The sequence below is a fragment of the Vitis vinifera genome, chromosome 13 (genome assembly GCF_030704535.1).
Source record: "Vitis vinifera cultivar Pinot Noir 40024 chromosome 13, ASM3070453v1".
Lineage (NCBI taxonomy): Eukaryota > Viridiplantae > Streptophyta > Magnoliopsida > Vitales > Vitaceae > Vitis > Vitis vinifera.
The window spans coordinates 3,689,843-3,714,606 of NC_081817.1; the positions used below are offsets into that span (position 1 = coordinate 3,689,843).

Here is a 24,764-nt window from a genome sequence, read left to right on the forward strand (position 1 = left end):
AAATATAAATGATCCAATTCACTAGACTGAAAATCATATATATATATGATCTACTTATAATAAAAACTAATAATTTTGAAAATGGTAAAATATGTAGTTATTGAAATCCAAATGGATTTAAATAATAAAATTTTATTTTATTTTAATAATTAAAAGTTACATATTTAATAAAATTAAAATTACAAAATTTAATAATTTTTTTATATTATTCGAGTGATATAAAAATGATAAAATATGTTTAAATTTGTAATTATTTTAATCTTAATAATATATCAATTATATAATTATGATGTCATTAATCGACAATAATTCAAGCATCGATTCGATAACTACACCATGAAACGATAAGTTTATCGATTTAATATTCAGTTGGGTTCTGAAAATATTGGTGGTGAAAGCCTGAAAGGGGGAAAACGTTGGGTGGTAATTTTAGCCTGATTCTCTGTATGTTTTTGAAGGGTGAGGGCTGCTTTTATGTAACCAAATAACCCTATAAATATACCCTTCACGCCAAAAACCCTAAACCCTCCTAAACCCTAAATCAGCGTTCCCGTGTCCAAGCACCTCTAAAACCCTAATTCTCTGCAAGCAAGATGGCTGTCACAACCATTCTTCGCAGATCAATTTCATCTGTAATGCCTCTTGCGGTGCGTGTGGTTCAAAGAAATCATCACCACTCTGCTCTGTTCACTGCTCTTTACCACGGTTCTCTCTTTCACAAGCCCTCTCTAAGGCCATTTGCTTCGACGCTTCACTTCTATTCTTCATCTGCTAAGAGGCCCAGTTCGGATGATAATCTTCTTCGTGTCCTCGAGTCAGAGATCAAATACTCTGAGGAATCCGACGATCATGATGGGGTGGGGTTTTCCTTTTCTTTTTTCATATAGTATGTTTGGATTCTGAGAAATTAAAGCAAAGGAAAAATTTGATCTTGTGTTTTGTAAGTTGTTTTTGCATTTTATAAATGGTAGAGTTAGATTTTCGTCGTAGGCTTACTTGTGTGTGGCTTTTTGATCTTGAAAACATGTTCTGGGGTTTTCTGTTTGAAAGTTTGGAAGTTTGAAGGAAGATTTTCCTCAAAGTTGGCTGCTTTTTTTTTTTTTCAAGGATATTTGCAAACGAAAACAGATGGTTTGAATTGAACGAACACTATTTCAGCGATTATTTTCTGAAACAGATTGTTTTTTATTATTAAAAAGAAAAAGAATTTCCCCTTTCAAATCCTGAAGTCCCAGTGGTATTTTGGAGTTGAACTCAAGGATAGCTGATTGTCCTGTAGCATCATCAGCTGGTTGTTTAGATCGTTTATTATTTGCTTACACTGGTTACAATAGGATATTTATAGTTTTTGAGCTCAGGTAGCCTGATGGGGTGCCCATTTGGCTAGGGGGAGTCCTGTAATGTGTGGTAGAGGTGCACGGCCTTGGTTGAATGCCCTGATTACCCAGTAGTTGTGCTGGTTATGGTGGGTGTAGTTAGCACCCCGAGGTTGGGGTTCCCGTGGAGAGTCCCAAGGGCTCAAACATGAATGGTTCCAGGGTAATCCAAAAAAAAAATTTGAGTTCAGGCATTTGTTTAACTTGTATTACCCAGTGTCCTCGATGTTGATTGGATTGATTACTACTCAGTGAGAATTAAACCCTAATTAACAGTTCTTATTAGCCCCTTACTGTCTAATGAATAAGCTCACAAACTGAAGTTTTGGTAACTAGTCTTTTCTCCTTAAGAGTGTACAATGTCGACAACACACATGGGTTATGGCCTTATCTATTGTAATCACCCGTATTGTACACTTATTTTGCTTCCCAAAATAGAAAAGGGAACTGCAGCAACAAGTTAATAATCACTGCTAGGATCAACCCCAGTTTTGTGCTGAAAGTATTTTGTTTTTTTGGTTGTACCGACCAGTTTACTGGTTTTGTTAAAGATTTGATATGAAAGTTCACACTCTACTATGTTTTAATAGACAGTTATAGGATACTTCTTTTCTTTTAGTTAATTTTGCTTGTGTGGACAACTTTTTAATACCATTACCTTGATGTATGAATGTTTCTTAAATATTGCTATAACATCTGATCATATAAGATTGTGTTTGTCTAAAGAAGTTGATAGTTATGATCGGAATTTTCTTTTTCATAGAATGAAGAGGCTCCAGATGGTTTTCCTTTTGAAATTCAAGATAACCCTGGACAACAAACCATATCACTAGCAAGAGAGTATCAGGGCGAAGTCATCAAAGTTGAAGTTCACATGCCTGACCTTGTTACTGGAGAGGGTGATGATGACAACAATGATGATGATAATGAAAAGGGCAACCAATCCAGCATCCCTTTGGTTGTTAGTGTTTCAAAGAAAAATGGACCCTTTCTAGAGTTTGGTTGCACTGCTTTCGCAGATGAGATTGCAATTGATTCCCTGTCAGTCAAAAATCCAGAAATTTCTGAGGAGCAAATTGCATATGAGGGGCCTGACTTCACGTAAGCCTTTTCAGTTAAATATACGTTTATGTTGATCATTTGTTATATGGTTTAACTTTTCCCCTTTAATGCGGCTGTTTTCCTTGTTCAATAGGGATTTGGATGAGAATCTGCAGAAGGCTTTCCACAAGTATTTGGAGATTAGAGGAATTAAACCCAGCACAACCAATTTCTTGCATGAGTACATGATCAACAAGGACAGCAGAGAGTACTTGTTGTGGTTGAAGAACCTTAAGAAGTTTGTGGAGGCTTAGAATTTTGCCTGGCACAACAGTTTTGGTAGAAAAAAATTGTATGGTCTAAACTATTAGTTTATTTTTCCTTTTCAAGTTGGAGTCTACCATTACTACCATCTCTTTTACTCACCTTAGAATAAGATGTTTAGTTATTAAAAACACTTATTGAGGGGACAACTTATCGGAGGGGAACTCATTGAACCCACAGGATTGTTGAGCTGTTATTCCAGACAGATTAAGTTCATGATTTAAAATGGAAACTTAAGTTTCATTTCTTTTGCTGTGTCTTTTCTCCAAATATTTCCATTTGTGTTTTTGTTCAAATATTGGATTGCTTCCTTATAACTAGAAGGCATTGGGCCTAGCTCATCATATTTTCTTGAACCTGTGAGTGATGCTTACAGGATGAGGTAAAAGTGAATTGTATGCCGATATGATACTGCCCTAAGTCTCTGGTACAATGGGGACTTTTAGGCTAATGGGTGGTCATATAATGATTAAGATTTAGGATCTAATCTGTGGGTTTTACTTTATTATGATGTGATGGTATTGGTATCATGCTAGTGTACGGAAGATTTTGCATTTTCTTTGGATGGAGGAGATTGAAGTTGACGGGAAGGAAGGGGACATCAAAATAAGGTTCGGACTAAATTACCCTTTTATTTTTTCAACTTTCTCAAATAATAATGTATGAAGAATTTTCATGAGAAGTGGAGAATTGTTATTTTTCTATTTTTCATAATTCTTGAGATTCAAGGGTTAATTAATCGCACAATTTGTTTTTCCCTATTCATGAGAAGGGAGGGTGTTTGTGTTACTGTGTACTTGAGAGGCTTAATAGCATTGAGTTTTGATAAAAAACGATCCATTTAAAAAAAAAATCCACAAATTAAAGTTTAGTAGCAAAATAATTCTCAATTTATTGCATTCCAATCCTGTCTTTGTAAAATTGTAACGGGTAACTATGGTTTTGAATTTTTTTTTAAATAATTAAAATTATAGTTATCAATTACGATTTTAAATTTAAGTTTAAATTTATAGTTTGTAACATGGTTTTAAGCTTGATTTTGAACTATAGTTTGAGCTTTGATTTAATATATATATATTATATTCCATGGAAATGGTGGGCATTAAGATGGCTTGAATATGAACAAGTTTTGGGAAAATTATGCCATTTTTTTTAACAAAATTAAACCAATTTTAAAAATAAAAAACTTGTAAAAGACTAAAAGATTAAAAACTAACACTTAAAAAACATTATACCATATATATATATATATATATATATATATATATATATTAAGTTCAATTCAGAACGGTAATCAATAACTATAACTTTAAATTTAAGTTTGAAATCGTTGATAATTATAATTTTAAAATCAAATTCAAAATTGTAGTCAACTATTATGGAATTAAGCTTAAATTTAAAATTATAGTTGTTTACTATAATTTTAATCATTTTAAAAATAATTTAAAACCGTAATTATCAATTACGATTTTATGACATGAATATTTACATAACTAAAATGTGCTCAATTAGGAAATATTTTGCAACTCAACTTAGTTTGTTGATTTTTTTTAAATGGATTATTTTTGGTCAAAAATCTAATAGCACATCGTGTGTACGGTTGGGTGCTAGGCATTAGCATGATTGCGATGGTACACATGGACTTCCCCACACAACTCACCACATCGGTGGTGTAGCATGATAAAAATTCAAGTGAGATTTGGATAGGTTATTTCTATTAGAATGCAAAGAACTTAAAAAGGTCTTTTAAGGGAGGGATGAGACTCTAGATGATGAACGCAGGTGGCAATGAGTTAGCTACTCCAAAGACACATGAAGCCTCGAATATGGGTAATGCGTGATGATGAGTCTTGTCAAGTGTGAGACTCAAGTAAGTTACTCCAAAGGCACAACATGAAGCCTTGAATACGAGTAGGGCGTAATGACGAGTCTTGTCAACATGGGTGGTAACAAGGTAAGTTACTCTAAAATCACAACATGAAGCCTCGAATATGAGTAAGGTGCGATGATAAGTCTTATTAACACACACATGAACCTAATGCTTATGAATATGATACAATGACATGAGCGCAATGTCATCGGTTGCGACTATGGCCACAACATAGACTATGCATGCTTCAGAGAAGGAATCACCAACATTTACATTGACTAACAATGCAACAAATGAAATCCATGGTTGACAAGAAAGTTTGACATGCAAGGGTCAATTTACATCGAAGTATATAGGCTAAGAGGAGACATGGCACACACCAGGCTGCCTAGATAATCAGTAGCCTGGGTTTCACACGAAGCATGGTGTAACACTTGACACTGGTGCAAAGACAAATCAAGGGCTGGTGCCACAATAAGAATATGACACCCAGTGGCATAAGGATGTGACTCGTTCACATTTGAGGAAGCCCTAGCAACATACTGCTTGTATTTTAAGCAGATAACACTTGGGAAGGTCCACAATACACTAGCATGAAACTCATGGCATGTTGTAATGCTTGCAAGAAAACAGAAGATTCTCGACAACTATGGAGTAGATGTCGTGCAATGGTGCCACGAGGCTAATAAAGGTGGCACGGGCTTTTGAGCTTGACCTCAGATGACATGAGCAGGACCGTGCCACTACCGCGACAAGTGAGAAAAGCATGAGCATGGAATGCAATTGCTAAAACCGGTGGCAATGCTGAAGCCATGGGTTGAAGAACTACCTAGTATGTGGGATGCTGGTTCATTCCTAAATCGTAACTATGACTTATGTCTATATATAAAGTGTGTATCACCAGGCATAGCGAAAGAAGGTGTGCTTGCGCAAAAAATCTAGCACATGCTATGTGAAAATTGCTATCGTTGGTACCTGAGTTTTGGTGCAGGAACATGCCAATGATCGAGGATTTCTTTATGGGGACCTGATGATACATGCTCCAAACTTGGACCTTTGCAATGGTTTCTCAGGATCAGTCCTAGGGGTGATAAGGATCAGATCCAAGCACTGCCTCGTGTAAAGGCATTAACATCTGAAGATGCAAGCCAGTTTTATCGCTAGCCTCTTTCTTAAGTTCTGTAGGGGTGGGAATCGTCACCAGCCATTGTTTAGGTCCTGCCCATCCTTCAATAGGAAACCCCCTGCTTCTAATGCATTCTAAATATGGCAGCTGTGATATGCGGCCGTATTCAACAAATGCTTCAATGATAGTCAAGCACAAAAAGGGAGAGAGAAACCACCAAAAGCTATTATAGGATACATATATTGTTTTATTGATAAATTACCTCTTTAAGGTCCAAGGTCCAGTTGACCCTTCTACCGTTACAAAAACTGAAATCAAAAGTACCCAATCCTACATTATTCAATAAATCGCCACCAAGCAAACTATGGGATAGGCTTAGGGCTGCAAAGTAAGCTCCTTGTGGGTGTAAGTAACCCCTTTATCGCCATTCACCACTTGGCCATTTCCTCTGAGAATCCTGCATATTTCACAGCGTAGCAACAGCTAAAAGTCAGCATGCCAAACATAAAACTCTTCACATGCATTGATAAGCAAAGACGAATAATTGGAGGTGGGGTGAATCAGGTGGAAGGGATTGTCTGGAATTTAAGGAAGGAAAATATTACTCGAGATCTTCCCTGGATGCTCCATGGAAAGAAACTCACTCCTTTTAATTCCCATAGAATTTGAAGGTGTGGATATATGCTTCAGAGTGGAATCATAACAGAAAATGGAGCCATCAGGCCCATCGCCATGGACAGTGTAAATCATGTTATTGAACAAAGTCAACCAAGTACAACTTGATTTATCCCATGCATTCCCACATTCCTATCTAAAACTTCAGTTGCAATGCAGCTATTCATTTTCTCATCTGTAAGAATCTTGCAGTGTCCATAGGTCCTTATTCATTTTCACATTATCTTTTACAGATGCAACAACACCCCTTACAGAACCTAAGAATTAAAATTTTCACTATTACAGATCTTATCAACTTGTAAATCTTGAAGGAATACAAGGGAAGATAAGTTGGCATTGTTTCATGCAGTAGTTTCAAATATAGCTTAGGGAGGCTACAGCGATGATCCAGAAGAACTTCAACTTTGATAATGACAGAGAGTCATCAGTAATTAGAGATTCACAACCAAATCTTGGTGTTCCCCCAATATTAGTCAGATGAACCAACAGAATTTAGATTTGTGCAAAACAAATTCATCTTTTGAAATCCAAAGAATCAAAAGACTCTATATTTGTTCCAGAAAGGTAAAAGGTATAGGGTTATGTACAGCCATCCTACATCATAGTATTCATTTTGGTCCTTTATTCTTACAGTGATAAAATGAATCAACCTTTAAAAAAGAAAAGTCTTCGAGTTCTACAGTTTGTTACTAGGCAACATACCACTCAAGTGCTACTTGATCTATTACTTCAACTGATTGCTTCTAATCATATTCATGTTCTACGATCATACTAGATGAGTTTTTAAGCCAGATGCACAACAAAAATGCATAGCATCTATAATGCCCCTTTTCAAAATTAAGAAATTAAGAAAAAAAGGAAGAAAAAGCATTAATTTCCTAAGTTATCCATAAAATGCAATTTTTGGAAAGAAGAAAAGAAAAGAAAAGTGAATCTCATTGAGGGTGCTCATGTAAACAAAGGCTGACATTTTTTCTATAAGAAGGCATAATTTAAAACTTAAGAGAAAACCAAGGAACATGTTGCAGGTTGCATACCATCTTGTTGTTAACAATCCTTCAACTCCGACTGGACCTCGAGCATGAATCCTACTTGTACTTATTCCAACCTATTCAGCATTAAGAAAAATGAAAACCATCAGGGGTAAGGACCTCAACCACATGGATTAATGTCCAATAAACGTGGTAATTGAAACATACCTCGGCCCCAAGTCCAAAACGAGCCCCATCACAAAATCTTGTGCTAGCATTGTGAAAGACAGCAGCACTGCCAATATACACAAACCACATTACTTGCTACCAATGTAAACAAGATGTGAAAGACAACAGCATTGCGTATATTTAAAAAGCTAACATTCTGGAAGTAAAATACAGGGAAGGTTCTGTATCAAGGAGTAAACTGGCTACCACAATTGCACGTCCTGTGGTTCTTATAACATGAATGACCAAAACTACCAAACTTTGGAGGTAATGGAACAAAATGACACTGGTTTTCTAGGATAAGATAATTAACACTGAGCACATTCTTACCTATCAACTTGGCGCAAAAACACTTCAGCAACTTCAAGGTCTTCTGCAATGATGCAATCGGTGTGTGCACTGGCAAGAAGAGAAGACAAATGAGACATCTCTACATACATATATTATCCAATATGGATGAGGGAGAGCAAGGGTGAAAGAGAGTGCCTTCCATGTCGGTGAATATGATCAATGGCAGAATGTACATCATCAACAATCTCAACAGTGCAAGCCATTGAATTATACTCATGATGAAAAGAGTGAGCCTCTGGAAGATTCAGCAAGGCACTTGCCCTTGGTCCACCATATAAAGTAACCCCTGAAATAGATGCTCATCAGCAAGCCATTCTTTAGATCTTTCTGATGGTTTATTTTACTAAATAAGCCCTCAAATGTGGCTAGAAGAATATACATAAGCCTAGGATATGCAGCACAATTTTAAGATAGTGAATACCAAATAGAGAATATGTAGTTAAATATATTCCATCGGAAGGACCAAACTGGAACGAGGATGTCCCAAAAACTCTGTTTCTTTAGAGGCTCATACAATTATCCAAGATTGCAAGCACTGGCTAAGCCATCGTATCAATCTTAAAGTTGAAACAGGAGGTTAAAATTTCAAAACAGATGCAGAGTTTCATTGAAGAACATTTGAAATACTGAAAATGCTAAAAAGAAGTCCAAATCCAAACACTTCAGTTGCCTGAAAATTTGTACTACGATGTTAAATTTGAAGTGAAGAAAGGAACAGACTGGTACAGGGTAGAATAACAAAATGAAGTAGCCCACTTCTTTGAGGTGGAAGGATTTATATTGAACATAACTAATATATCAAAATTTCACATGCATACCCCAACAAAACCAAGGTGTCCAATAAATAAGAGACAACAATATGACAATAAGTGATCTAAGTAACAGACTATAATATGAAAATAAATCATCTTAGCCAATCAAGCTTAACCTGATGTTAGACTCTCCTGACTTGAAGGTGATCAACAAAGCTCTGAAGCAAATTTATTTGAAGATTGTTTCAAAGTGAGACAGTACTAAAAATTTAATGGTTGGGGCATTATATAATGGCATGAGGCTAAATGAGATTGGATTCATTCTCCAGGGACACCAAGAAGTTTGGAGTCATTTACTCAATGGAACATTTGGACACTAATGAATTGATAAATAAGCATCATCATTGTTCAATAAATGGCTGAGTGGAAAGATGATATGACATTTTTGAGCTGGATTTTATGTTGGTATGAAGCTGCTTCAGGGCTGAGGATAAATTTGGCCAAAAGTGAGATCATTCCGGTAGGGGAGGTGGAGGAAATTCTTGAGATGGCTGTGGAGTTGGGTTGCAAGGTAGGTCAGTTGCCTTCAACTTATCTGGGACTGCCCCTAGGTGCGCCCAATAAGGCTGTGAGCGTGTGGGATGGGGTGGAGGAAAGGATGAGGTGGAAGCTGGCCCTCTGGAAGCGGCAATACATATCAAAGGGCGGAAGAATTGCACTCATAAAGAGTACTCTGGCTAGCATGCCGCTATATCAGATGTCTCTCTTCCGTATGCCTAGGGTAGTGGCAAGAAGACTAGAAAAGTTGCAAAGAGACTTTTTGTGGGGAGGGGGAAGCACGGAAAGAAAAGCCCACCTTGTCAATTGGGAGAGGGTGTGCGTGGGTAAGGAGAAGGGGGGACTGGGGTTGAGGAAGTTAGTCCCTTTGAACAAAGCCCTTCTTGGAAAATGGGTGTGGAGATTTGCTAATGCTAAGGAGGAGATGTGGAAACGTGTCCTTGTGGCAAAATATGGGCAAGAGGAACTTGGGTGGAGGACTAAGAAGGTAAATGGAGCTTTTGGGGTTGGAGTTTGGAAGGAGATCATGAAAGAAGCTGATTGGTGTTGGGACAAAATGAATTTTAAGGTCGGAAAAGGCACCAAAATCAGGTTTTGGAAGGACCCTTGTTGTGGGGAGGTGGAGTTGGCTCATAGGTTCCCTCAACTCTTCAATGTGGCTGCCCAAAGGAGTGCCACTGTGGGGGAGTTATGGGACTACAATTCTGATCAAGGAAGTTGGAACTTAAGGTTTTCTAGGGGCTTCAATGATTGGGAGCTGAACATGGTTGATGAATTGCTACAAATCATAAGGAGTCAAAGAATCACCTTGGAGGAGGACTTGGCACTTTGGAAGGGGGGGAAAAATGGGAAGTTTGAAGTGAAGGAAGCGTATGAGCTGCTGATCAGCCATAGTACCCTGCTCTTTCCCAAAAAGGGCCTTTGGGTGGAGAATGTTCCTTCCAAGCTAGTGTTTTTTGCGTGGGAAGCTACTTGGGGGAGGGTTCTCACGCTTGATAGGCTACAAAAGAGAGGGTGGCAGCTTCCTAATCGCTGCTATTTATGTGGTTTGGATGAGGAAAACGTCAACCATCTTCTTATACATTGTACAGTGGCTAGAGTGTTATGGGGGATAGTTCTTGGCTTAGTTGGAGCCCAATGGGTCTTTCCAGAAACTGTAAAGGAGGTGATTGTCAGCTGGAAGGATTCTTTTGTGGGAAAAAAGAGGGAGAAAATTTGGAGATCCATACCGTTATTTATTTTTTGGACGGTTTGGAAGGAGAGGAATAGATTAGCATTCGGGGGGGGGGAGTTAGCTATACAGAAAGTTAAGAATTCTTTTGTTTGTAATCTGTGGGGGTGGGCAAAATTGTATAGTGGTGCGGAGTCTCGCTCCCTTATAGGTTTCCTGGAGTGGATAGCCTCCAGTTAAGGGTTGGTTGGTTTTTTGTTGTTTCTTTGGTAAGCTTGTGAGGCCCCCGTCGCCTCGTATACTTCCTGTATGCTTTGCGGCGTTTTGCCTTTTGCTAATATATGTGTTTGCTTATCAAAAAATAAATGGCTGAGTGGAGGGATAACAACTTGCACCTAATAATAGACAGGATAAAGATAACTCCACCTTTATTTTTATTTTTTTCTTTTTTGTTGAAAAAAGAAAAGAGGTGATAAAGAGATTTATGCTTATAGAAAAGGATATTAACCACATGAATAACTTATATAGGAGCCAAACTCATTACCTATTTGAACATATATGTGCATAAATTGACACAAAGGTTGCAGTTTCTGTTGAATAAATGGATAGAACTTAGCAACAGCATCACTCACCAACTGGCACACTGTGCACAACAATCTAATCCCAAAACATCCTTAAAGAGGACAATAACAGTCGCAAAATAAATAAAAAATGACAATAAACATACTATGAAGGCAATTAAAGGTAATTGATGTTGTGCCTAAATAATAAGGACATACAACTAAGCTCCAGGAGTAACGTAACTAAGATTTTCTACGTCATCTGGTTCCTGATTCATTTCAACTATTGGGTTCTCCTAACTTGGTAGAAGTACTCACATATTATTATTCCAGCTATCCAATCAACTTGTACAAAATCTTTTGTCAGACTATTTAAGATCTATGAAGTGCTGGCACTTGATACCATTCCTACTACAGTGATAAAATTTTATGTAGGACTCTACTTTGCATAAGGAAAATTACTAGACAGCAAAATCCAACTAGACTGTCCTAGTTTACAAATTATGAAAAAAAATTTAAACATAGTAAGAGAAATGACAATAAAGTACGAGCCTGCTCCATCACCAACACCAAACCCAAGAAAAATGGAAAACAGAGAGAGAAGTAAAACAAAAGGTAAGAAATTTAAAACTTAAAATACTACAGGTAAAATAGAAGTTCTTTATTTATGCAGAATGCCCCACCTTCATTGCGGAGCTCTACGATAAGCTGATTGAGGCCACCAGTCTGCACTAAATCCTTGTGTACAAGAAGTGTTTCCTGCAAATAAAAAAGGGAACAGGATAAGTCACTGTGCTAAGACATGAACCAGCAAAGAATATCCAGGGTTGGACAAAGTCAATTCTTTTATTTATTTATTTTTTTCATTTTTTGATATGCAAAGAAAGAATTAAATAAAAAGCACCTAACAAAAGAAGCAGGTAGGGGGAGAGCAGGGGTATACCAAGGGTGACAATAGGTGGAGAAGAGCAAAATAATAATAATAATGTCAATAGACACCCAACCACTATTTACAACTCAACAATCAATAAAATCTGGCTTAGAAGCATGACCAGCTTGAAGAGGCCAATGAGACCAATGGACAAGAGTGCACATGAGGGGAAGTTCTAGTGATAGATATGACCAGTCCACACCTTCAACAGATCTTCCATTACTTTCCAACCAAATTGTCCAAAACAGGCATAAAAAACTGTACACTATGCTTCTCTTCATTTTTAACAACTCTTTCACAGATGAGAGGAGCATCCTAGAGACGTCAAAAAGAGAGAACAAAAGATGCCAAAGCCGTTGGATTTCTCACAATGTATAAGCATATATGATAAGCTGACTCTTCCTTATAATTACACATAAAGCAGCAATTCACCAGAATCCAACCTCTTTTTTTGTGTTGATCCAAAGTTATGATCCTACCTCAAGCTGCCTCCCGTGCAGAAAGGCACGCCTTCAAAGGATCTCAAGAGCCTCATACTTCTTTTGAGGGGAAAGCCACCTCTCCATCCAACTCCAGTTCAGAATAGAGTGATCTTATGAAAAGCACCTCTTCTTATTAGCCTCCCAAACCAGCTTATCCTCTTTTTCACTCTCACTAGGCCTTCCCATCATATAAAGCCGCCTAAAGCAAAGCCTCAGCACTATCCAATTCCCAATCTTGGAAATGGATTAAGAAGCAAGGGTTCCAAACTCTGCTCTCCTACCACCTCATAAACATCAGCCACTCATGCATCCTTATCAAGTGCAAAAGATAAAAGAAAGGAAAAGCAATCTTTCAAAGGCAAATTCCCATACTAAGCATCTTGCCAATATGATTTTCTTCCTATTGCCAAGTATAAATTTGGTTTAGACCTCAAAAGCATCCCAAACTCTTCTCATCAACTTCCATAACTCAACTCTGAAACTCCCCCTCCTTAGATGAGAACACCACCCTCCCAAGACCTCTCCAAATTTTCTCATAATCACACGTCTCCACAAAAGATCCCTCTCTAGGGCAAATTTCCAACTCCACTTACTGAATCAGGCTTTATTTAGAGAAGACAAGACTTTGATGCCAATCCCCCATGCAACCCAGTTAACTAGATGAGGGTTCTCAAAAGCTCCTCACACAACAGAAGATCCCATGAGATTTTTTTCAACTTTATGGTCACCACCACCCTAAGGATAATGAACAGTGACATGAAGAAAATAGGCAAGCTGGAAAAGCTTTTTAGCAAAGTGAGAGTTGCTAACACTTCCAAACTATTGAAGCCTTGAAAGAAGCTCCCAATTATGAGCCCAGGTGGGTATTAGGAAGCTTCCCCACCCCACAACCCAACAAAGAAACAAGCTCCTCCACATTCCCCATAGGAATTAATACACTTTTTTCCATATTAACTTTTGAACTTGAAGAAGCCTCAAATCAAAGAAGAAGCCAACTTTAAAAAGTCGATTGATCAGTAGCAATTGCACAAAAAATGATGGTGTCATCAGTGAAATGAAGGTGGAAACTTCCATTGCCTTTCCTCCCTTACCTCCTAACTTAAAACTCAAAAACAAATCCTCCCTCCTCTACCCTTCTCAACAAAACACTAAGGGCTTCCATCACTAAAACAAATAAAGAAGGGGAAAGGGAATTCCCTTGTCTTAAACCCCTTGTATTTTAGGGTGGGGGGGGAACCCAAAAGAGTTCTTTTCACCAAATCAAAAAGCCTGCCTGTTGAGATGCACTACTGAATCCAATCAATTCACTTTTGCCCTAAGCTCATTTTATGAACCACTGCCAAATAAAAAATCTCCTCTACACTCCTAAACCCTGAGTTAATGGCTTGATTGGCAATAAGAGTTGCATTTAAGAATTTCCTTCCTTCCATAAAGGCATTTGGAGAGTCTAAGATCACTTTCCCACCTGCTTTTTTCCAACCTGTTAGCCACTGCCAAATAAAAAATCTCCTCTACACTCCTAAACCCTGAGTTAACGGCTTGATTGGCCATAAGAGTTGCATTTAAGAATTTCCTTCCTTCCATAAAGGCATTTGGAGAGTCTAAGATCACTTTCCCACATACTTTTTTCCAACCTGTTAGCCAACACCATAGCTATAATCTTATAGAAGCTCCACACAAGGCTAATAGGCTTTAATCCCTCAAATTCCCCACCTCTCCTTTCTGCAAAAATTTCTTCCTTTGGAAAGCTCCTATAACCCACTTAAGTCTTCTCTATCCATAGGGTTAAAGGACAAACCTTTTATTCATGGTCTCCAAATGTCCTACTTCCAATAAGAGAAGCAGAAATAATTCACTACCCTTTCCAAAATCTCAGATTTCTCCAAACCCACTCTACATTCACTCTCAACCTCCCAATGAAGTTTCTCCAACAATGGGTATTAGCCAAATACTGAGCAATTTCATCACCCCTCCTCAACCATAACTCTCTTCATCTCTATCATGTTTCTCATAGAGCTGACCAATGATAAAACCCTTCCAACGCCACCCTTCTAGCCTTCTGACCTTCCAGGACACCAGTCCTTCCCTCTCTTTGCCATCAAAAGAACCAATTTTCTCCAATGCACAACCCTTTTAGTTGCTACATTCCCAATGACCCCTATGTTCCTAGATTTTACAGTCTGCTGCAAAGATTTCAAATTTGATGCCAGAATAAAACCATAAGAGCCATGAAACTCATTACTTTGCTACTAGGTACAAAACCATGTCTCTAAAACCCTTCCATCTTAAGCCATGTATTCTCAAACTGAAAAGGGCTCTGCCCCCTTCTCAACTAACCCAAATCTAATAGAACAAGAGAATGATCTGGCATTGGTTATGGCAGCAGCCTTTGCATCAAATTAGATAACTGATCCTCCCAATCATCCATTACCAGCACCCAATCAAGGCATGTCATTGAGAATTTATTCAGCACCCCACTCCAAGTAAAAGAACACCATTAAGTGGGAGGTCTATCAGCCTATCAGGAACAGCCCCTCCATAAATTCTGGAAAGTATCTCATAGCTGTAAATTCTAGGACAATTCCTTCTTTCCACTAGGAATCTAATCACATTGAAATCCCCATACATACACCAAGGATCCTCCAAGGCCCCTAATGGCCCCCAATTCTTCCCAAAAAAACTTCTCTCTCACGCCCACTCCCATCCACAAGAACATACACAGCATACAACACCCAAATGAAGTTATCTTCACAAGATTTGAAGCAGCAGGAAACTAAAAATGCTTCTATCTCCATATCAAGCAACTCCAGCACTTCATCATCCTAGACAACCACACCCTCCAGCTACCCCTACTGCTTCCAAAGCACCCTAGTTCATGAACCTACCTGCCCCTAAACTTCTGACCACTCCCTATTCACAGTTTCTTCCTTGGTTTCTTGACCAAATACGCATTTTGCGATCTGATTAGGAACTTAATGACTTTCCCCTGTTCCTGCCATTGACCCCCATGACATTTCAAGAAGGAATATTTAACTTCATTGAGCAATTGAAGATAAATCCCACCCAACCTTACCTTCTTTACTCCTTTGTCTTTCCAAATCATTGTTCATGAAGCACTCCAATTTCTCATTTCCCTTTCAGAATATTGGACCCCCTTTAGTTTTTCCTAAAGAGACTAAACCCTTCTTCCTTTTGTTGGCCGCCATCTTCCTTAGCAAAGCTAAAATCTCCCCCTCAAACCTGTCATTACTCGTGCCCACAAACCTATTGGAGTCTGCAAATGTTTTGTTGGACCAACCAAAAGGAAACTCTTCACTCACCTACATGGACTCTTTTTTCTGAACTATAACACCCTGAAGTTCCATAAGCAGGGGTTGGGGGGTTGTGGTTGTCAATTCCACAGGTGATAGATCAGGACCCATAACTGCAAGTGTTGAATTCTCACACCCACCATTTCACAGCAAACTTTGAAGGATTACTCTCCACATTCTCTGGGAATTCCACTGTCCTACAATCTTGCAAAATCATCCTCAGAGGTCCTCCACCAATCCTCGAGACTGCCTTCCCCAATCTGGACACGGCTTTCCTAACAAACTTATTTTACCCTCCCAAAACCACCTCAGGAACAGAAAAATGCTGTGAAAAAGTGGCTGAAACATTTGGACACTATTCAAAAGTATTATTCAACCTAACATTATCAGTCAAAAGATTATGGAAATTACCATTGCATTACAGGCTGCAGGATAATCTACTTTTGCATCCAATACGATGTGCTTTGCAGTATCCATATTAGCAGACTTGTCGACATAAACGTGGCAGATGCCATCTGAGAGCAAATGCTGTATCTTTAATTCTAAATGCAGACATTGTTCTTCCCATAAAAAGAAAATTGTTTGACCAGGTTGAGCATATACTGTTGATATTATATAAATAAATAGCATCTTAAGTTTAGTCTGTCATCATACCAGCATGGCCCAGAACAGGAATTTTTGTTGAATCCTTTATTTGAGAAACAAGTTTATTGCTGCCTCTTGGGATTACAAGGTCGATCACATCATCAAGCTGGAGCACAAAACAAAAATACTGAGTGTGAACATCCATTTTTCATATCACCATTCTGAAAGTTCAAATGTTTTTAACTATCAATGATCATTCTCAGCACATCAGCTCACCTTGAGGAGATTAGGGATCTCCTCTCTTGAAGTCACAAGTCCAATTAGTTTCTTCCCAACACTGTCTGGAATGGCTTCAGTAATAACCTAAAATTTAAGAAAAAAGAGTAATAAGATTCAGAAAATGAAAGAAAACCTTTCATAAATACTCATTTAGACCAAGAAAAATAAAAACCAATGTTGCACTTCAATTATCTTCCATAAATACTTAGTTTAATAAAGAAAACCTTGTGCAAGATTGCATTAGATCGCTTGGCCTCTTTTCCACCTTTCAAGAGAAGTCCATTCCCACTTCGGATTGCTAATGAAGCTATCTGTTCAAATCACACCCCCAAAAATGATGTTGACTTAAAATGATAAGGAAAATAGCACAACAATTAAGAAACAAACAACTTTAATTCCATGTAATAGCTCAGTTATGAGACATAAAGCAGTTTGAATGAGTTCAAGAATTTTGTGCTAATGCAGATAAAAGAGAGAGAAAAATGAAAAACACCATTAATTGAATTCACAAACAATCAAAACTGACCTACTGATGCTCATTCTCACTGAATTACCTTATTAAAAGCACTGCAGTGATGATACTAGAGGATTATATATCAAATTTTGCACAGAATTTAAAAATAAATAAAAATTCATGCAGACATGCAGAGAGGGGCTTTAAGAAAGCAATTTATAGCATAAAATAGGGAAAAACATATTATAAGCTTCCAAGCTCATATTCTTGCTCCCCACAACAGAATCTGTATGAGAATTACATTCAGTAGCAAATGTATTTAGATAAATGAATGCGATCATCTACCAATGATCAGGATCTCTGATCAGCTAGAACATAGCTTCACACAAACAATGTCTCAGATGTTGTTAAAAGAAATCTCAGTGAACTTGGACACATAAAAGAGAATAAAACATGTCAGACGAAATGAATTATATAATTCTCCTAATACAGTGATGTGGGGAACAATCATGACGAGGATATCATTCATACTATCTAATGAAAAAACTATCAAGTTAAACCTAAATTTTGAGGTTCAAAATAAATGGAGATACACTGACACATGAGAAGTTGAAATTTTTTTTGAAAGAGTAGAAATTTGTAGTAAAATGTAATTTTTTTAGCTAAAATCTGAAAACTGCCAAAAGAAGTTAAGTCAATATATATAATTTTTCACATAACAAGCATGTAATATATTGGGCAAAAAGGCATGTGCCAAATGAGCACATGGAAACATTACAAGTATAAAACCATTCATATATTAAAGTTAGAGCCGCCACCAACCCCAAGCTTTGCAATAAAGAAAATGCAAATAAAATAGAGATTTTTTTCCCCTAATAAAAAAGAAGGATCTTCTGCAAAGTAAGTTGTTTTTGTCATATTCTACTTTTGGTTGACTTACTACTTTATCCTCCACCCACAAGACCCAATGAATGCTACAAAGAGAACAATGACAGTCTAGCACAAGTACAACACCAAACAAACTCAGCCACTTCAACAACTCCTGACCATGCAATATGCTCCAAATTTTATCCGGAAATATATCCTATTACCTGTACCAGAGCATCTGGTCGAGACTCAAAAACAATTAGGAGCACACCTAATGGGCATGACATCTTCTCTAGGATAAGTCCATCTGCAACCTGGATGCAAGAACAGGCATCAGAAACATCACAGATAAACGTTTTAACTCAAGGACAATATTCCTGCTGGAAAATGTAAATCTGTTCCAGAAAGTAATAGCTGAGATACAACCAGGTGTGCATGTACATATAAGTTCAAATTCATATGAAATTACATGCTTAAGCCCCCCTTTCTTTACCTCAGTTCTCTTCAAAACATGACCAATTGGTTCTTCCATGTTTGCAAGCACACGAATTGAGTTTGCAAGGCTTGAAATCTGTAAAATGCAACCATAGATAAGATTCAGAAACAAGAATCTGTGCCAAAAATGATTTGAGAAACCAAGAGTTTTTTTTTTTTTTTTTTTCTGATAGGTGAGAAATGAAGAGTTATGGTCCTATGAGAGCATTATACATGAGGAACACCACATTTTAGGGAGTAATTAGAGTTGGAAAAAAAAAAAAAAAAAAAGAAGTCACAAGGAGTAGAAAGAAATGATTTAATCTAGCATAGCCAAAATCCGGGTAGTCAGAATAGTCTTGCCTTTCCAGGCTTTAGAACCAGCCTTGAAACCAATGATTTTTCATATCCAGCCAGTTGTGCTGCCTCAACATCAGCATCATTTTCAATTTTAATCAGTTCTTCATTTGTTTCCAGTGCATTGGCTATGTCCAGTAAAATCTTCTTCCTGTCTTGTGAAGACATTGCCTATATGTACAGCATTACTCAATTATTCACTACAGTTAAGATGAATAATAAAAATAGGAAGTTACTGAAGCAAAAAGTTTCAGAATCAGCAAAAGAGATAGGGATACTTTGTGGCATATTATAAAGCCTTATTTGTTAATAACCATAAAGCAATGTGATGCTACCTGAAGCCGCCTGGAACTTTCCCTTGCTGCAACTGCCATTTCACGTGCGCCAACTTCTTTAACTTGTACCCATTTATAGGCATCTCGATGAAAAAGAGTGCCAATACGCTCCCCATTAAGGACCTTTAAGATACTTCCAGTAGCATACCCACTTTGAAGAAGATGACAAAGAATTTAGTGCAGAATCAATCAAAGACCAGCAAGCAGAAAGCACTAAAACACGAGCTGCATGGGTTTAATGGTTAATGCTTATAACTCATCCCTATTATTGATTCATTAATTTTGAGTTGGAATCATCTCTTAGGATTTTAGAAGAAGAAGAACAGGGATAAATGGAGAACTACATCTCTTTCAAACATCAATTTGTTCTCACTTGCAGCTAATCCATGCAATGTGCTGGAATATGTAGAATTATGAAAAGAAAAGGTGCTAAAGAGACTTTTAAGTTAGAAAAATAAAAAGGAGTTGGCTAGTATAAAAGAAATCGCCGGAAAATTTTGAAGAAATAGGATTTCTTGATTTTAACTGAATAATATTGTCAAAAAACTTATTATAGGGCCTACTAATGTTGCTACTATTTTAGTATTTCTATCAGTGATTTGCCTGGCTCAAGAGCTGTTCAAATTCTCTTTAATGACTCCAGGCAGAGGTGTTGGCAGTGGATCCTAAGGTCTAAATGTCTAGGATGTTGGTATAAAATACCCATCACAAGACACTTAATTGAAGGGCAAGGATTTAAGTTCATTAACAATTCCTTTTTGAGAGCGTTTTATGTCATTACTTGCAAAAGATGCTTTGCAATTACTGTGACACCAATGGATAAGGAAGTGGAGGGAACTTCAGATATTTCTGATGGAGCAAGTAAAGATGGAGAAGGAGTATTTGAATTAAAATTCAGCAGTTGAAAAAGAAGATTCAAAAACAGGTTATAGTTCATCTATAAAACTCATGAATGATATTAAAGGAGGCATTCCAAGATCACAATTTGACTGTCCAAATGTGAGAAAAAGTGTACCTCAGAAGCATACCTAGTAATAACAACAGGAATGCCAGCCTGAGATGAATAAACTGCAGATTTTACTTTCGCAGTCATACCCCCTCTTCCAACCCTCGACTTGTCTCCAAAAGTAATCTGTCCCTGATGACCTTTTTCCAAGTATGTATGGATTAGCTTTGAACGTGGATCACTAGGAGGGCCACTATAAAGACCATCTACATCGCTCAATAGAACAAGGAGGTCAGCCTTTAGCTGCAAAGCCAGTAGGCCTGCTAAACTGTCATTATCCCAAAATATTCCCGAAGAATCCTGCAAAAGAGTTAATATAATCAGACAGGGGTGGATCAAGATAAATAAATTTCAGGATTCAATGAAACTAAGAGCATAGGACAGGATTTAAAAGGACCTTCCAATAATAATTATGTTGGACGTAGAAAGACCTAAATGCCCTATTCCTACTCCAATTCCTTAAATACAGAACAGTGGAATATAGACTTGAAGAAAAAGGCATTATTGGTCCACACCTATTTCCCATTCCTTAAATAGCAAAGCCTGTGTGGTTAAATATAGACTAGAAGAGAAAGGTGGAAATAGACCAAAGAAATTAGAAAGATTTAAGTACCCTTCTCACTAAAACCTCAATCAAATAGAAGCCATTAAATAACTTTCCAAAGACCATCATTTAAATGATCATTTACATAAGATCCATGTACTGTAGTATCAATGGTATGATCAAGTTTGATAAAAAGACTCCAAAGATATAGTTGACTTAAATTTAATTTCAATAGATTATAAATTTGCATCTAGCACTTATTCTGCTATTAAAAAAAACTTACCTCTAACTCAATACCATAATTGATTGATTTCATTATTTTCCTTTTTTCTTTATATTCTTTTGATGGATTACATGTGTCTCAACCATGAATTAGTTTGCAAAGCAGTTATGACACAGACCTTAAAGCAAGAGTCAAAGAAGAGGTTATTCAGTGCTCCAAACACTACTAAAAAAAAAAAAGAAGCAGAAGTCTTAGGTTTCCTAAACCCCATATCTGAGAGCAGTGGGAGTTCTTTGAACCATTGTAGTCTTCCGTTTCTCATGTTCAACTAATGACAGAGAAACAACATGTTTGTGACTCATAAAAAATTAGTCAATGAAGGCATGCCAAAAGAAAAATATTCATTCATGTAAAAAAAAAGTTAAAAAAATTAATGAGTAAATTTAACCTCTCCGCAATGAAAATAAGCAAACCAAAGAAGACTAACATACCTCATATGGAGCTTTCCTTGTACTTACAGCATCATTTTCATTAAATATAGGAATAACCCTCAAAGCTAACAATGAATCCACTGTTTGAGTAAGTTGATTTCGGAAAGCTTCATCCCTAAAATCATTATCAGTCACAAGAAGCTGAGCTGATGTCACATCCAGCTGGATATAAAGAAAATTAAAAAAAGAGGGCATTAGATTCAAAAATTAAAAGAGTAGAGAATGACATGTGTATTGAAAACATCAACCAACAGAACCAACTAGCAAGGGGCGCATTAGTAGATAATCGAAGACAAAATACAAATCAATCCCCTGTACTCACAGAACAGATAAAAAGCAAATTATGTGCTTTACCTGGCTAAATAATGTGTCATAGAGAGCCATAAGGTTATTTTGTCCAACAGCTGCACACGCCTTACCATCAAGCTCAGCTTGTGGTTTTTGGAGATCAGCAAAGCTGCGAGACATCAGCACAACCAAATATGTAGTCAAATCTCAATAACATGAGAATAGAAACTTTCACATTAATTGAAACATATAAAGGTCGAAAATTGTTTGTCCATTTTTTTGTTTAAAAGATATTTTTAAAGATATTAAAGAAACAGCTAGCAACCAAATCTAGCATTCAGCCTCATATAACATCCAAGAAGAAACATCAATGTCTCAGGTTGCTGCCTGCACAAGCATCCAAAGAGTTCCTTCTGTGAAGTAACATGAGTAATGATGCCAACAACTTGTGCCAAGTTAAGGGAATATTAACACCTTCAGATCAATTGAAGAGAAGGTACTTAACAATAACATATACTCACTGGCAAAGAAAAAAAAAATTAAGAAATACATATATGATATCAAGGCAGAAAGGAAATTGTAAAACCTGCTGTTGAGTAAACTCCTGTATCTAAGCCTTTGGCGACCAAGGCCAACAGCACCTGATGTGACCACAATGACCTGATATCCTTGAGAGTTCAATTCTTTGATCTGCATTTTCAACATTTTAAATTGAAAGCATGTCAAATTCAATAAATAAACAGAACAGAAATACCAATATACCCTAAGGCAAAATAATTTTTTAAGCCAAGCCTAACATACCTGCTCACAAAGTGCACCTAGTCTTCCGAGTGCTAATCTTCCATCAGACCGAGTGACAACAGCAGTCCCAAACTTTAATAACCAAAGCACAAAATCAGCAAACACACCAAAGTATCAATTTTTTTAGTTGGCAGTGCATATAAAGATCCAAATTTAGTATTTTTATGGTAAGAAACCAAGGAAAGAAGTAAAAGTAGGAAACATTTTGACAGTTTTCACTTCAATGACAAACCCACTGAGAAATCAAAGATTATTAATGTCTAAAAATCTAAGGTTAAAACAAAAAAATCCAACAGTTAGGGTTGTTAACCAACGCAACCAAATATTGCCTGAGATTAAAATTTCAGACATTTTATGATAGTCCATTATCAATGAAAATGGTCAAATAACTGGGCACAACAAGGTGTGCAGAAATGGTACAGCAGTGAACACCATCTGCAACTGTGATGTTTGCTGTTGTATTTGGCCCCTTGAAAAGTTTCAATTCTTTGGAAATTGTTTTTTAAAACCCAAAAGAGAAACAGAAACTATTGAAGGTGGGCCCTGAGATGTTCATTTTTAGTTGTTACCATTTCCAAAAATATTAATGTAAACACAAATTTACTATAGCTAATCCCATGTGTTTGTGTATATGTATATATATATATATGAAAATATGTAATTTTTTTTGTACACATGGCCTATCAAAAAATAGGTACACACATATACATGAAATCAGATCAATAAAGCTAAACTAGAAAAATGGTAAATATAAATGCTACAGAACAGACCCTACATCATTGGTTGTTGAGTTGTTCTCACTCCAAATATATAAAAAAAAAATGATGATATATATATATATATATAGAATGAACCGTTGCTTCTTTAGTAATTGTTACTATAAAGCATAAAACAGAAATGACAGTAAAAGAAGGCATTTGGTCCTGCATGGGAAGGAAAAAAAAACAAAAACAAAAAGATAAAGAGAAACAGAAATGGTACAAAGTATGCAAAATGTTTTCCTTTTCCCTTTTCGTTTGTGTTTGGATTAAAAGATATGAATATATCTGTATCTATAATACACCCATACACGTACATGAATGAACAGGTCTATACGTACAAGGGGGAACTTATCTACGTTTATGTCTATGAATAAATGAGAAATGAGGAAGTAATTGACAATAAACTACAAAAGTGAAATTAAATTCCCAGAAAAACCCTCAATGAACAGAGCAATGCCCTTAGGCCACTACATTAGCGGGGATATCACATCCAGCTCAGTCAACCTCAACAAACCAAGCATTCATATGAGGACTAGAAGAGTGTCAAATTTGACCTCTTTTCTTTCCTTTTCCTGCATTGTCTCAGCAACCAAAGGGAGCTCACAATCATCTCAAATCGGTAAACACAAGCTCAAACTCGAAAAAGTAAGAGCAAGACAGAGTCAACCTTGGAATGCATTTGAATCAGAACATCAAAATCAAAAAAATTACTTAAAATTTCAAACATTATGACTGTTCAATAAATTCAAAACTTCGCATCAGAACACTAGGGTTTATGAGAAAAAAAAACGCAGCAAGAAGAAAAAACTCTGCTAGCTAAAACCTTGATTACGAGACGCTTAACGTCCTTGACAAAAGCTCGAGTTGGATCCATGGCGTCCATGTGCATCGGAGCGTGTCCAAATCGTTCGACTCAGTCCGGTAAACGTCGCCACTCGGTAGCGGCAGGGCTCAAAATGATACGACTTCGAAGATCAGTTTTTACACGCATTTATATCAAGTCGCCTGATGAAACTGTTGAATATCACCGGGCTACACCCAATGATTACGCGCCACGAATGTAGAAAGGGTGTTTTCGTCATTCAGAAATAAAACATAGCGGAGCCCACGTCCAGCAAGGGTTCACGGCGGCGGTGGTGTTGCCTGGGCATGTGGATTGTCTGTAAAGTAAATAGCGGCTCAAAGGATGCCAGCTCATCCCACTCATTGTCTACTCTCGACTCGTGTCTGTGGTTCATAGCAACGTCGTCGTCCTGGTTTATCAAGAACGGTCCGCCACGGAATTACGTGTGCATTTACTAATTAATACTTTAGGCTAAATTGACGTTCTGCCACATATTTTATTTTTTGGACTGATATTCCAAATTTAATAATTTATCTTCTAAATTATTTAAAAAATACAGTGTTTACGATTTTAATTTCTATTAATAAAAAAATATATGCGATCATACCATTATACCATTATATTTTATGCCAAGTGCCATATATGCGAATTTTTTCTATTAAGAAAAATATATTTTATTAAAAAATATAAAATATAAAATATGCTTATTTACCAAATTTGGGGATGAG

General features: G+C 37.0%; 2 protein-coding genes across 3 annotated transcripts; one reads left to right on the top strand and one right to left on the bottom strand.

The window, feature by feature from the left end:
• Positions 1 to 312: 312 nt before the first annotated feature.
• Positions 313 to 2,988, top strand: LOC100266772 (uncharacterized protein At2g39795, mitochondrial). The gene is made up of 3 exons (XM_002282338.4): positions 313 to 857; positions 2,140 to 2,477; positions 2,572 to 2,988. The coding sequence occupies exons 1-3, from the start codon at positions 594 to 596 to the stop codon at positions 2,729 to 2,731; spliced, it is 762 nt and encodes a 253-aa protein (XP_002282374.1). The 5' UTR covers positions 313 to 593; the 3' UTR covers positions 2,732 to 2,988.
• Positions 2,989 to 5,961: 2,973 nt separating this feature from the next.
• Positions 5,962 to 24,192, bottom strand: P5CS (pyrroline-5-carboxylate synthetase). 2 transcript variants are annotated; one of them, NM_001281205.1, is given in 27 exon segments: positions 5,962 to 6,142; positions 6,145 to 6,194; positions 7,450 to 7,513; positions 7,515 to 7,520; positions 7,612 to 7,613; positions 7,616 to 7,678; positions 7,942 to 8,010; positions 8,098 to 8,248; positions 11,687 to 11,762; positions 16,139 to 16,242; positions 16,382 to 16,478; positions 16,589 to 16,675; positions 16,816 to 16,818; positions 16,820 to 16,825; positions 16,828 to 16,902; positions 18,137 to 18,226; positions 18,406 to 18,483; positions 18,750 to 18,914; positions 19,079 to 19,229; positions 20,107 to 20,384; positions 21,343 to 21,362; positions 21,365 to 21,367; positions 21,369 to 21,504; positions 21,697 to 21,799; positions 22,217 to 22,320; positions 22,432 to 22,503; positions 24,016 to 24,128. In NM_001281205.1, coding segments are annotated over 27 exon segments (2,277 nt in total). In that variant the 5' UTR covers positions 24,082 to 24,128; the 3' UTR covers positions 5,962 to 5,984.
• Positions 24,193 to 24,764: the final 572 nt, after the last annotated feature.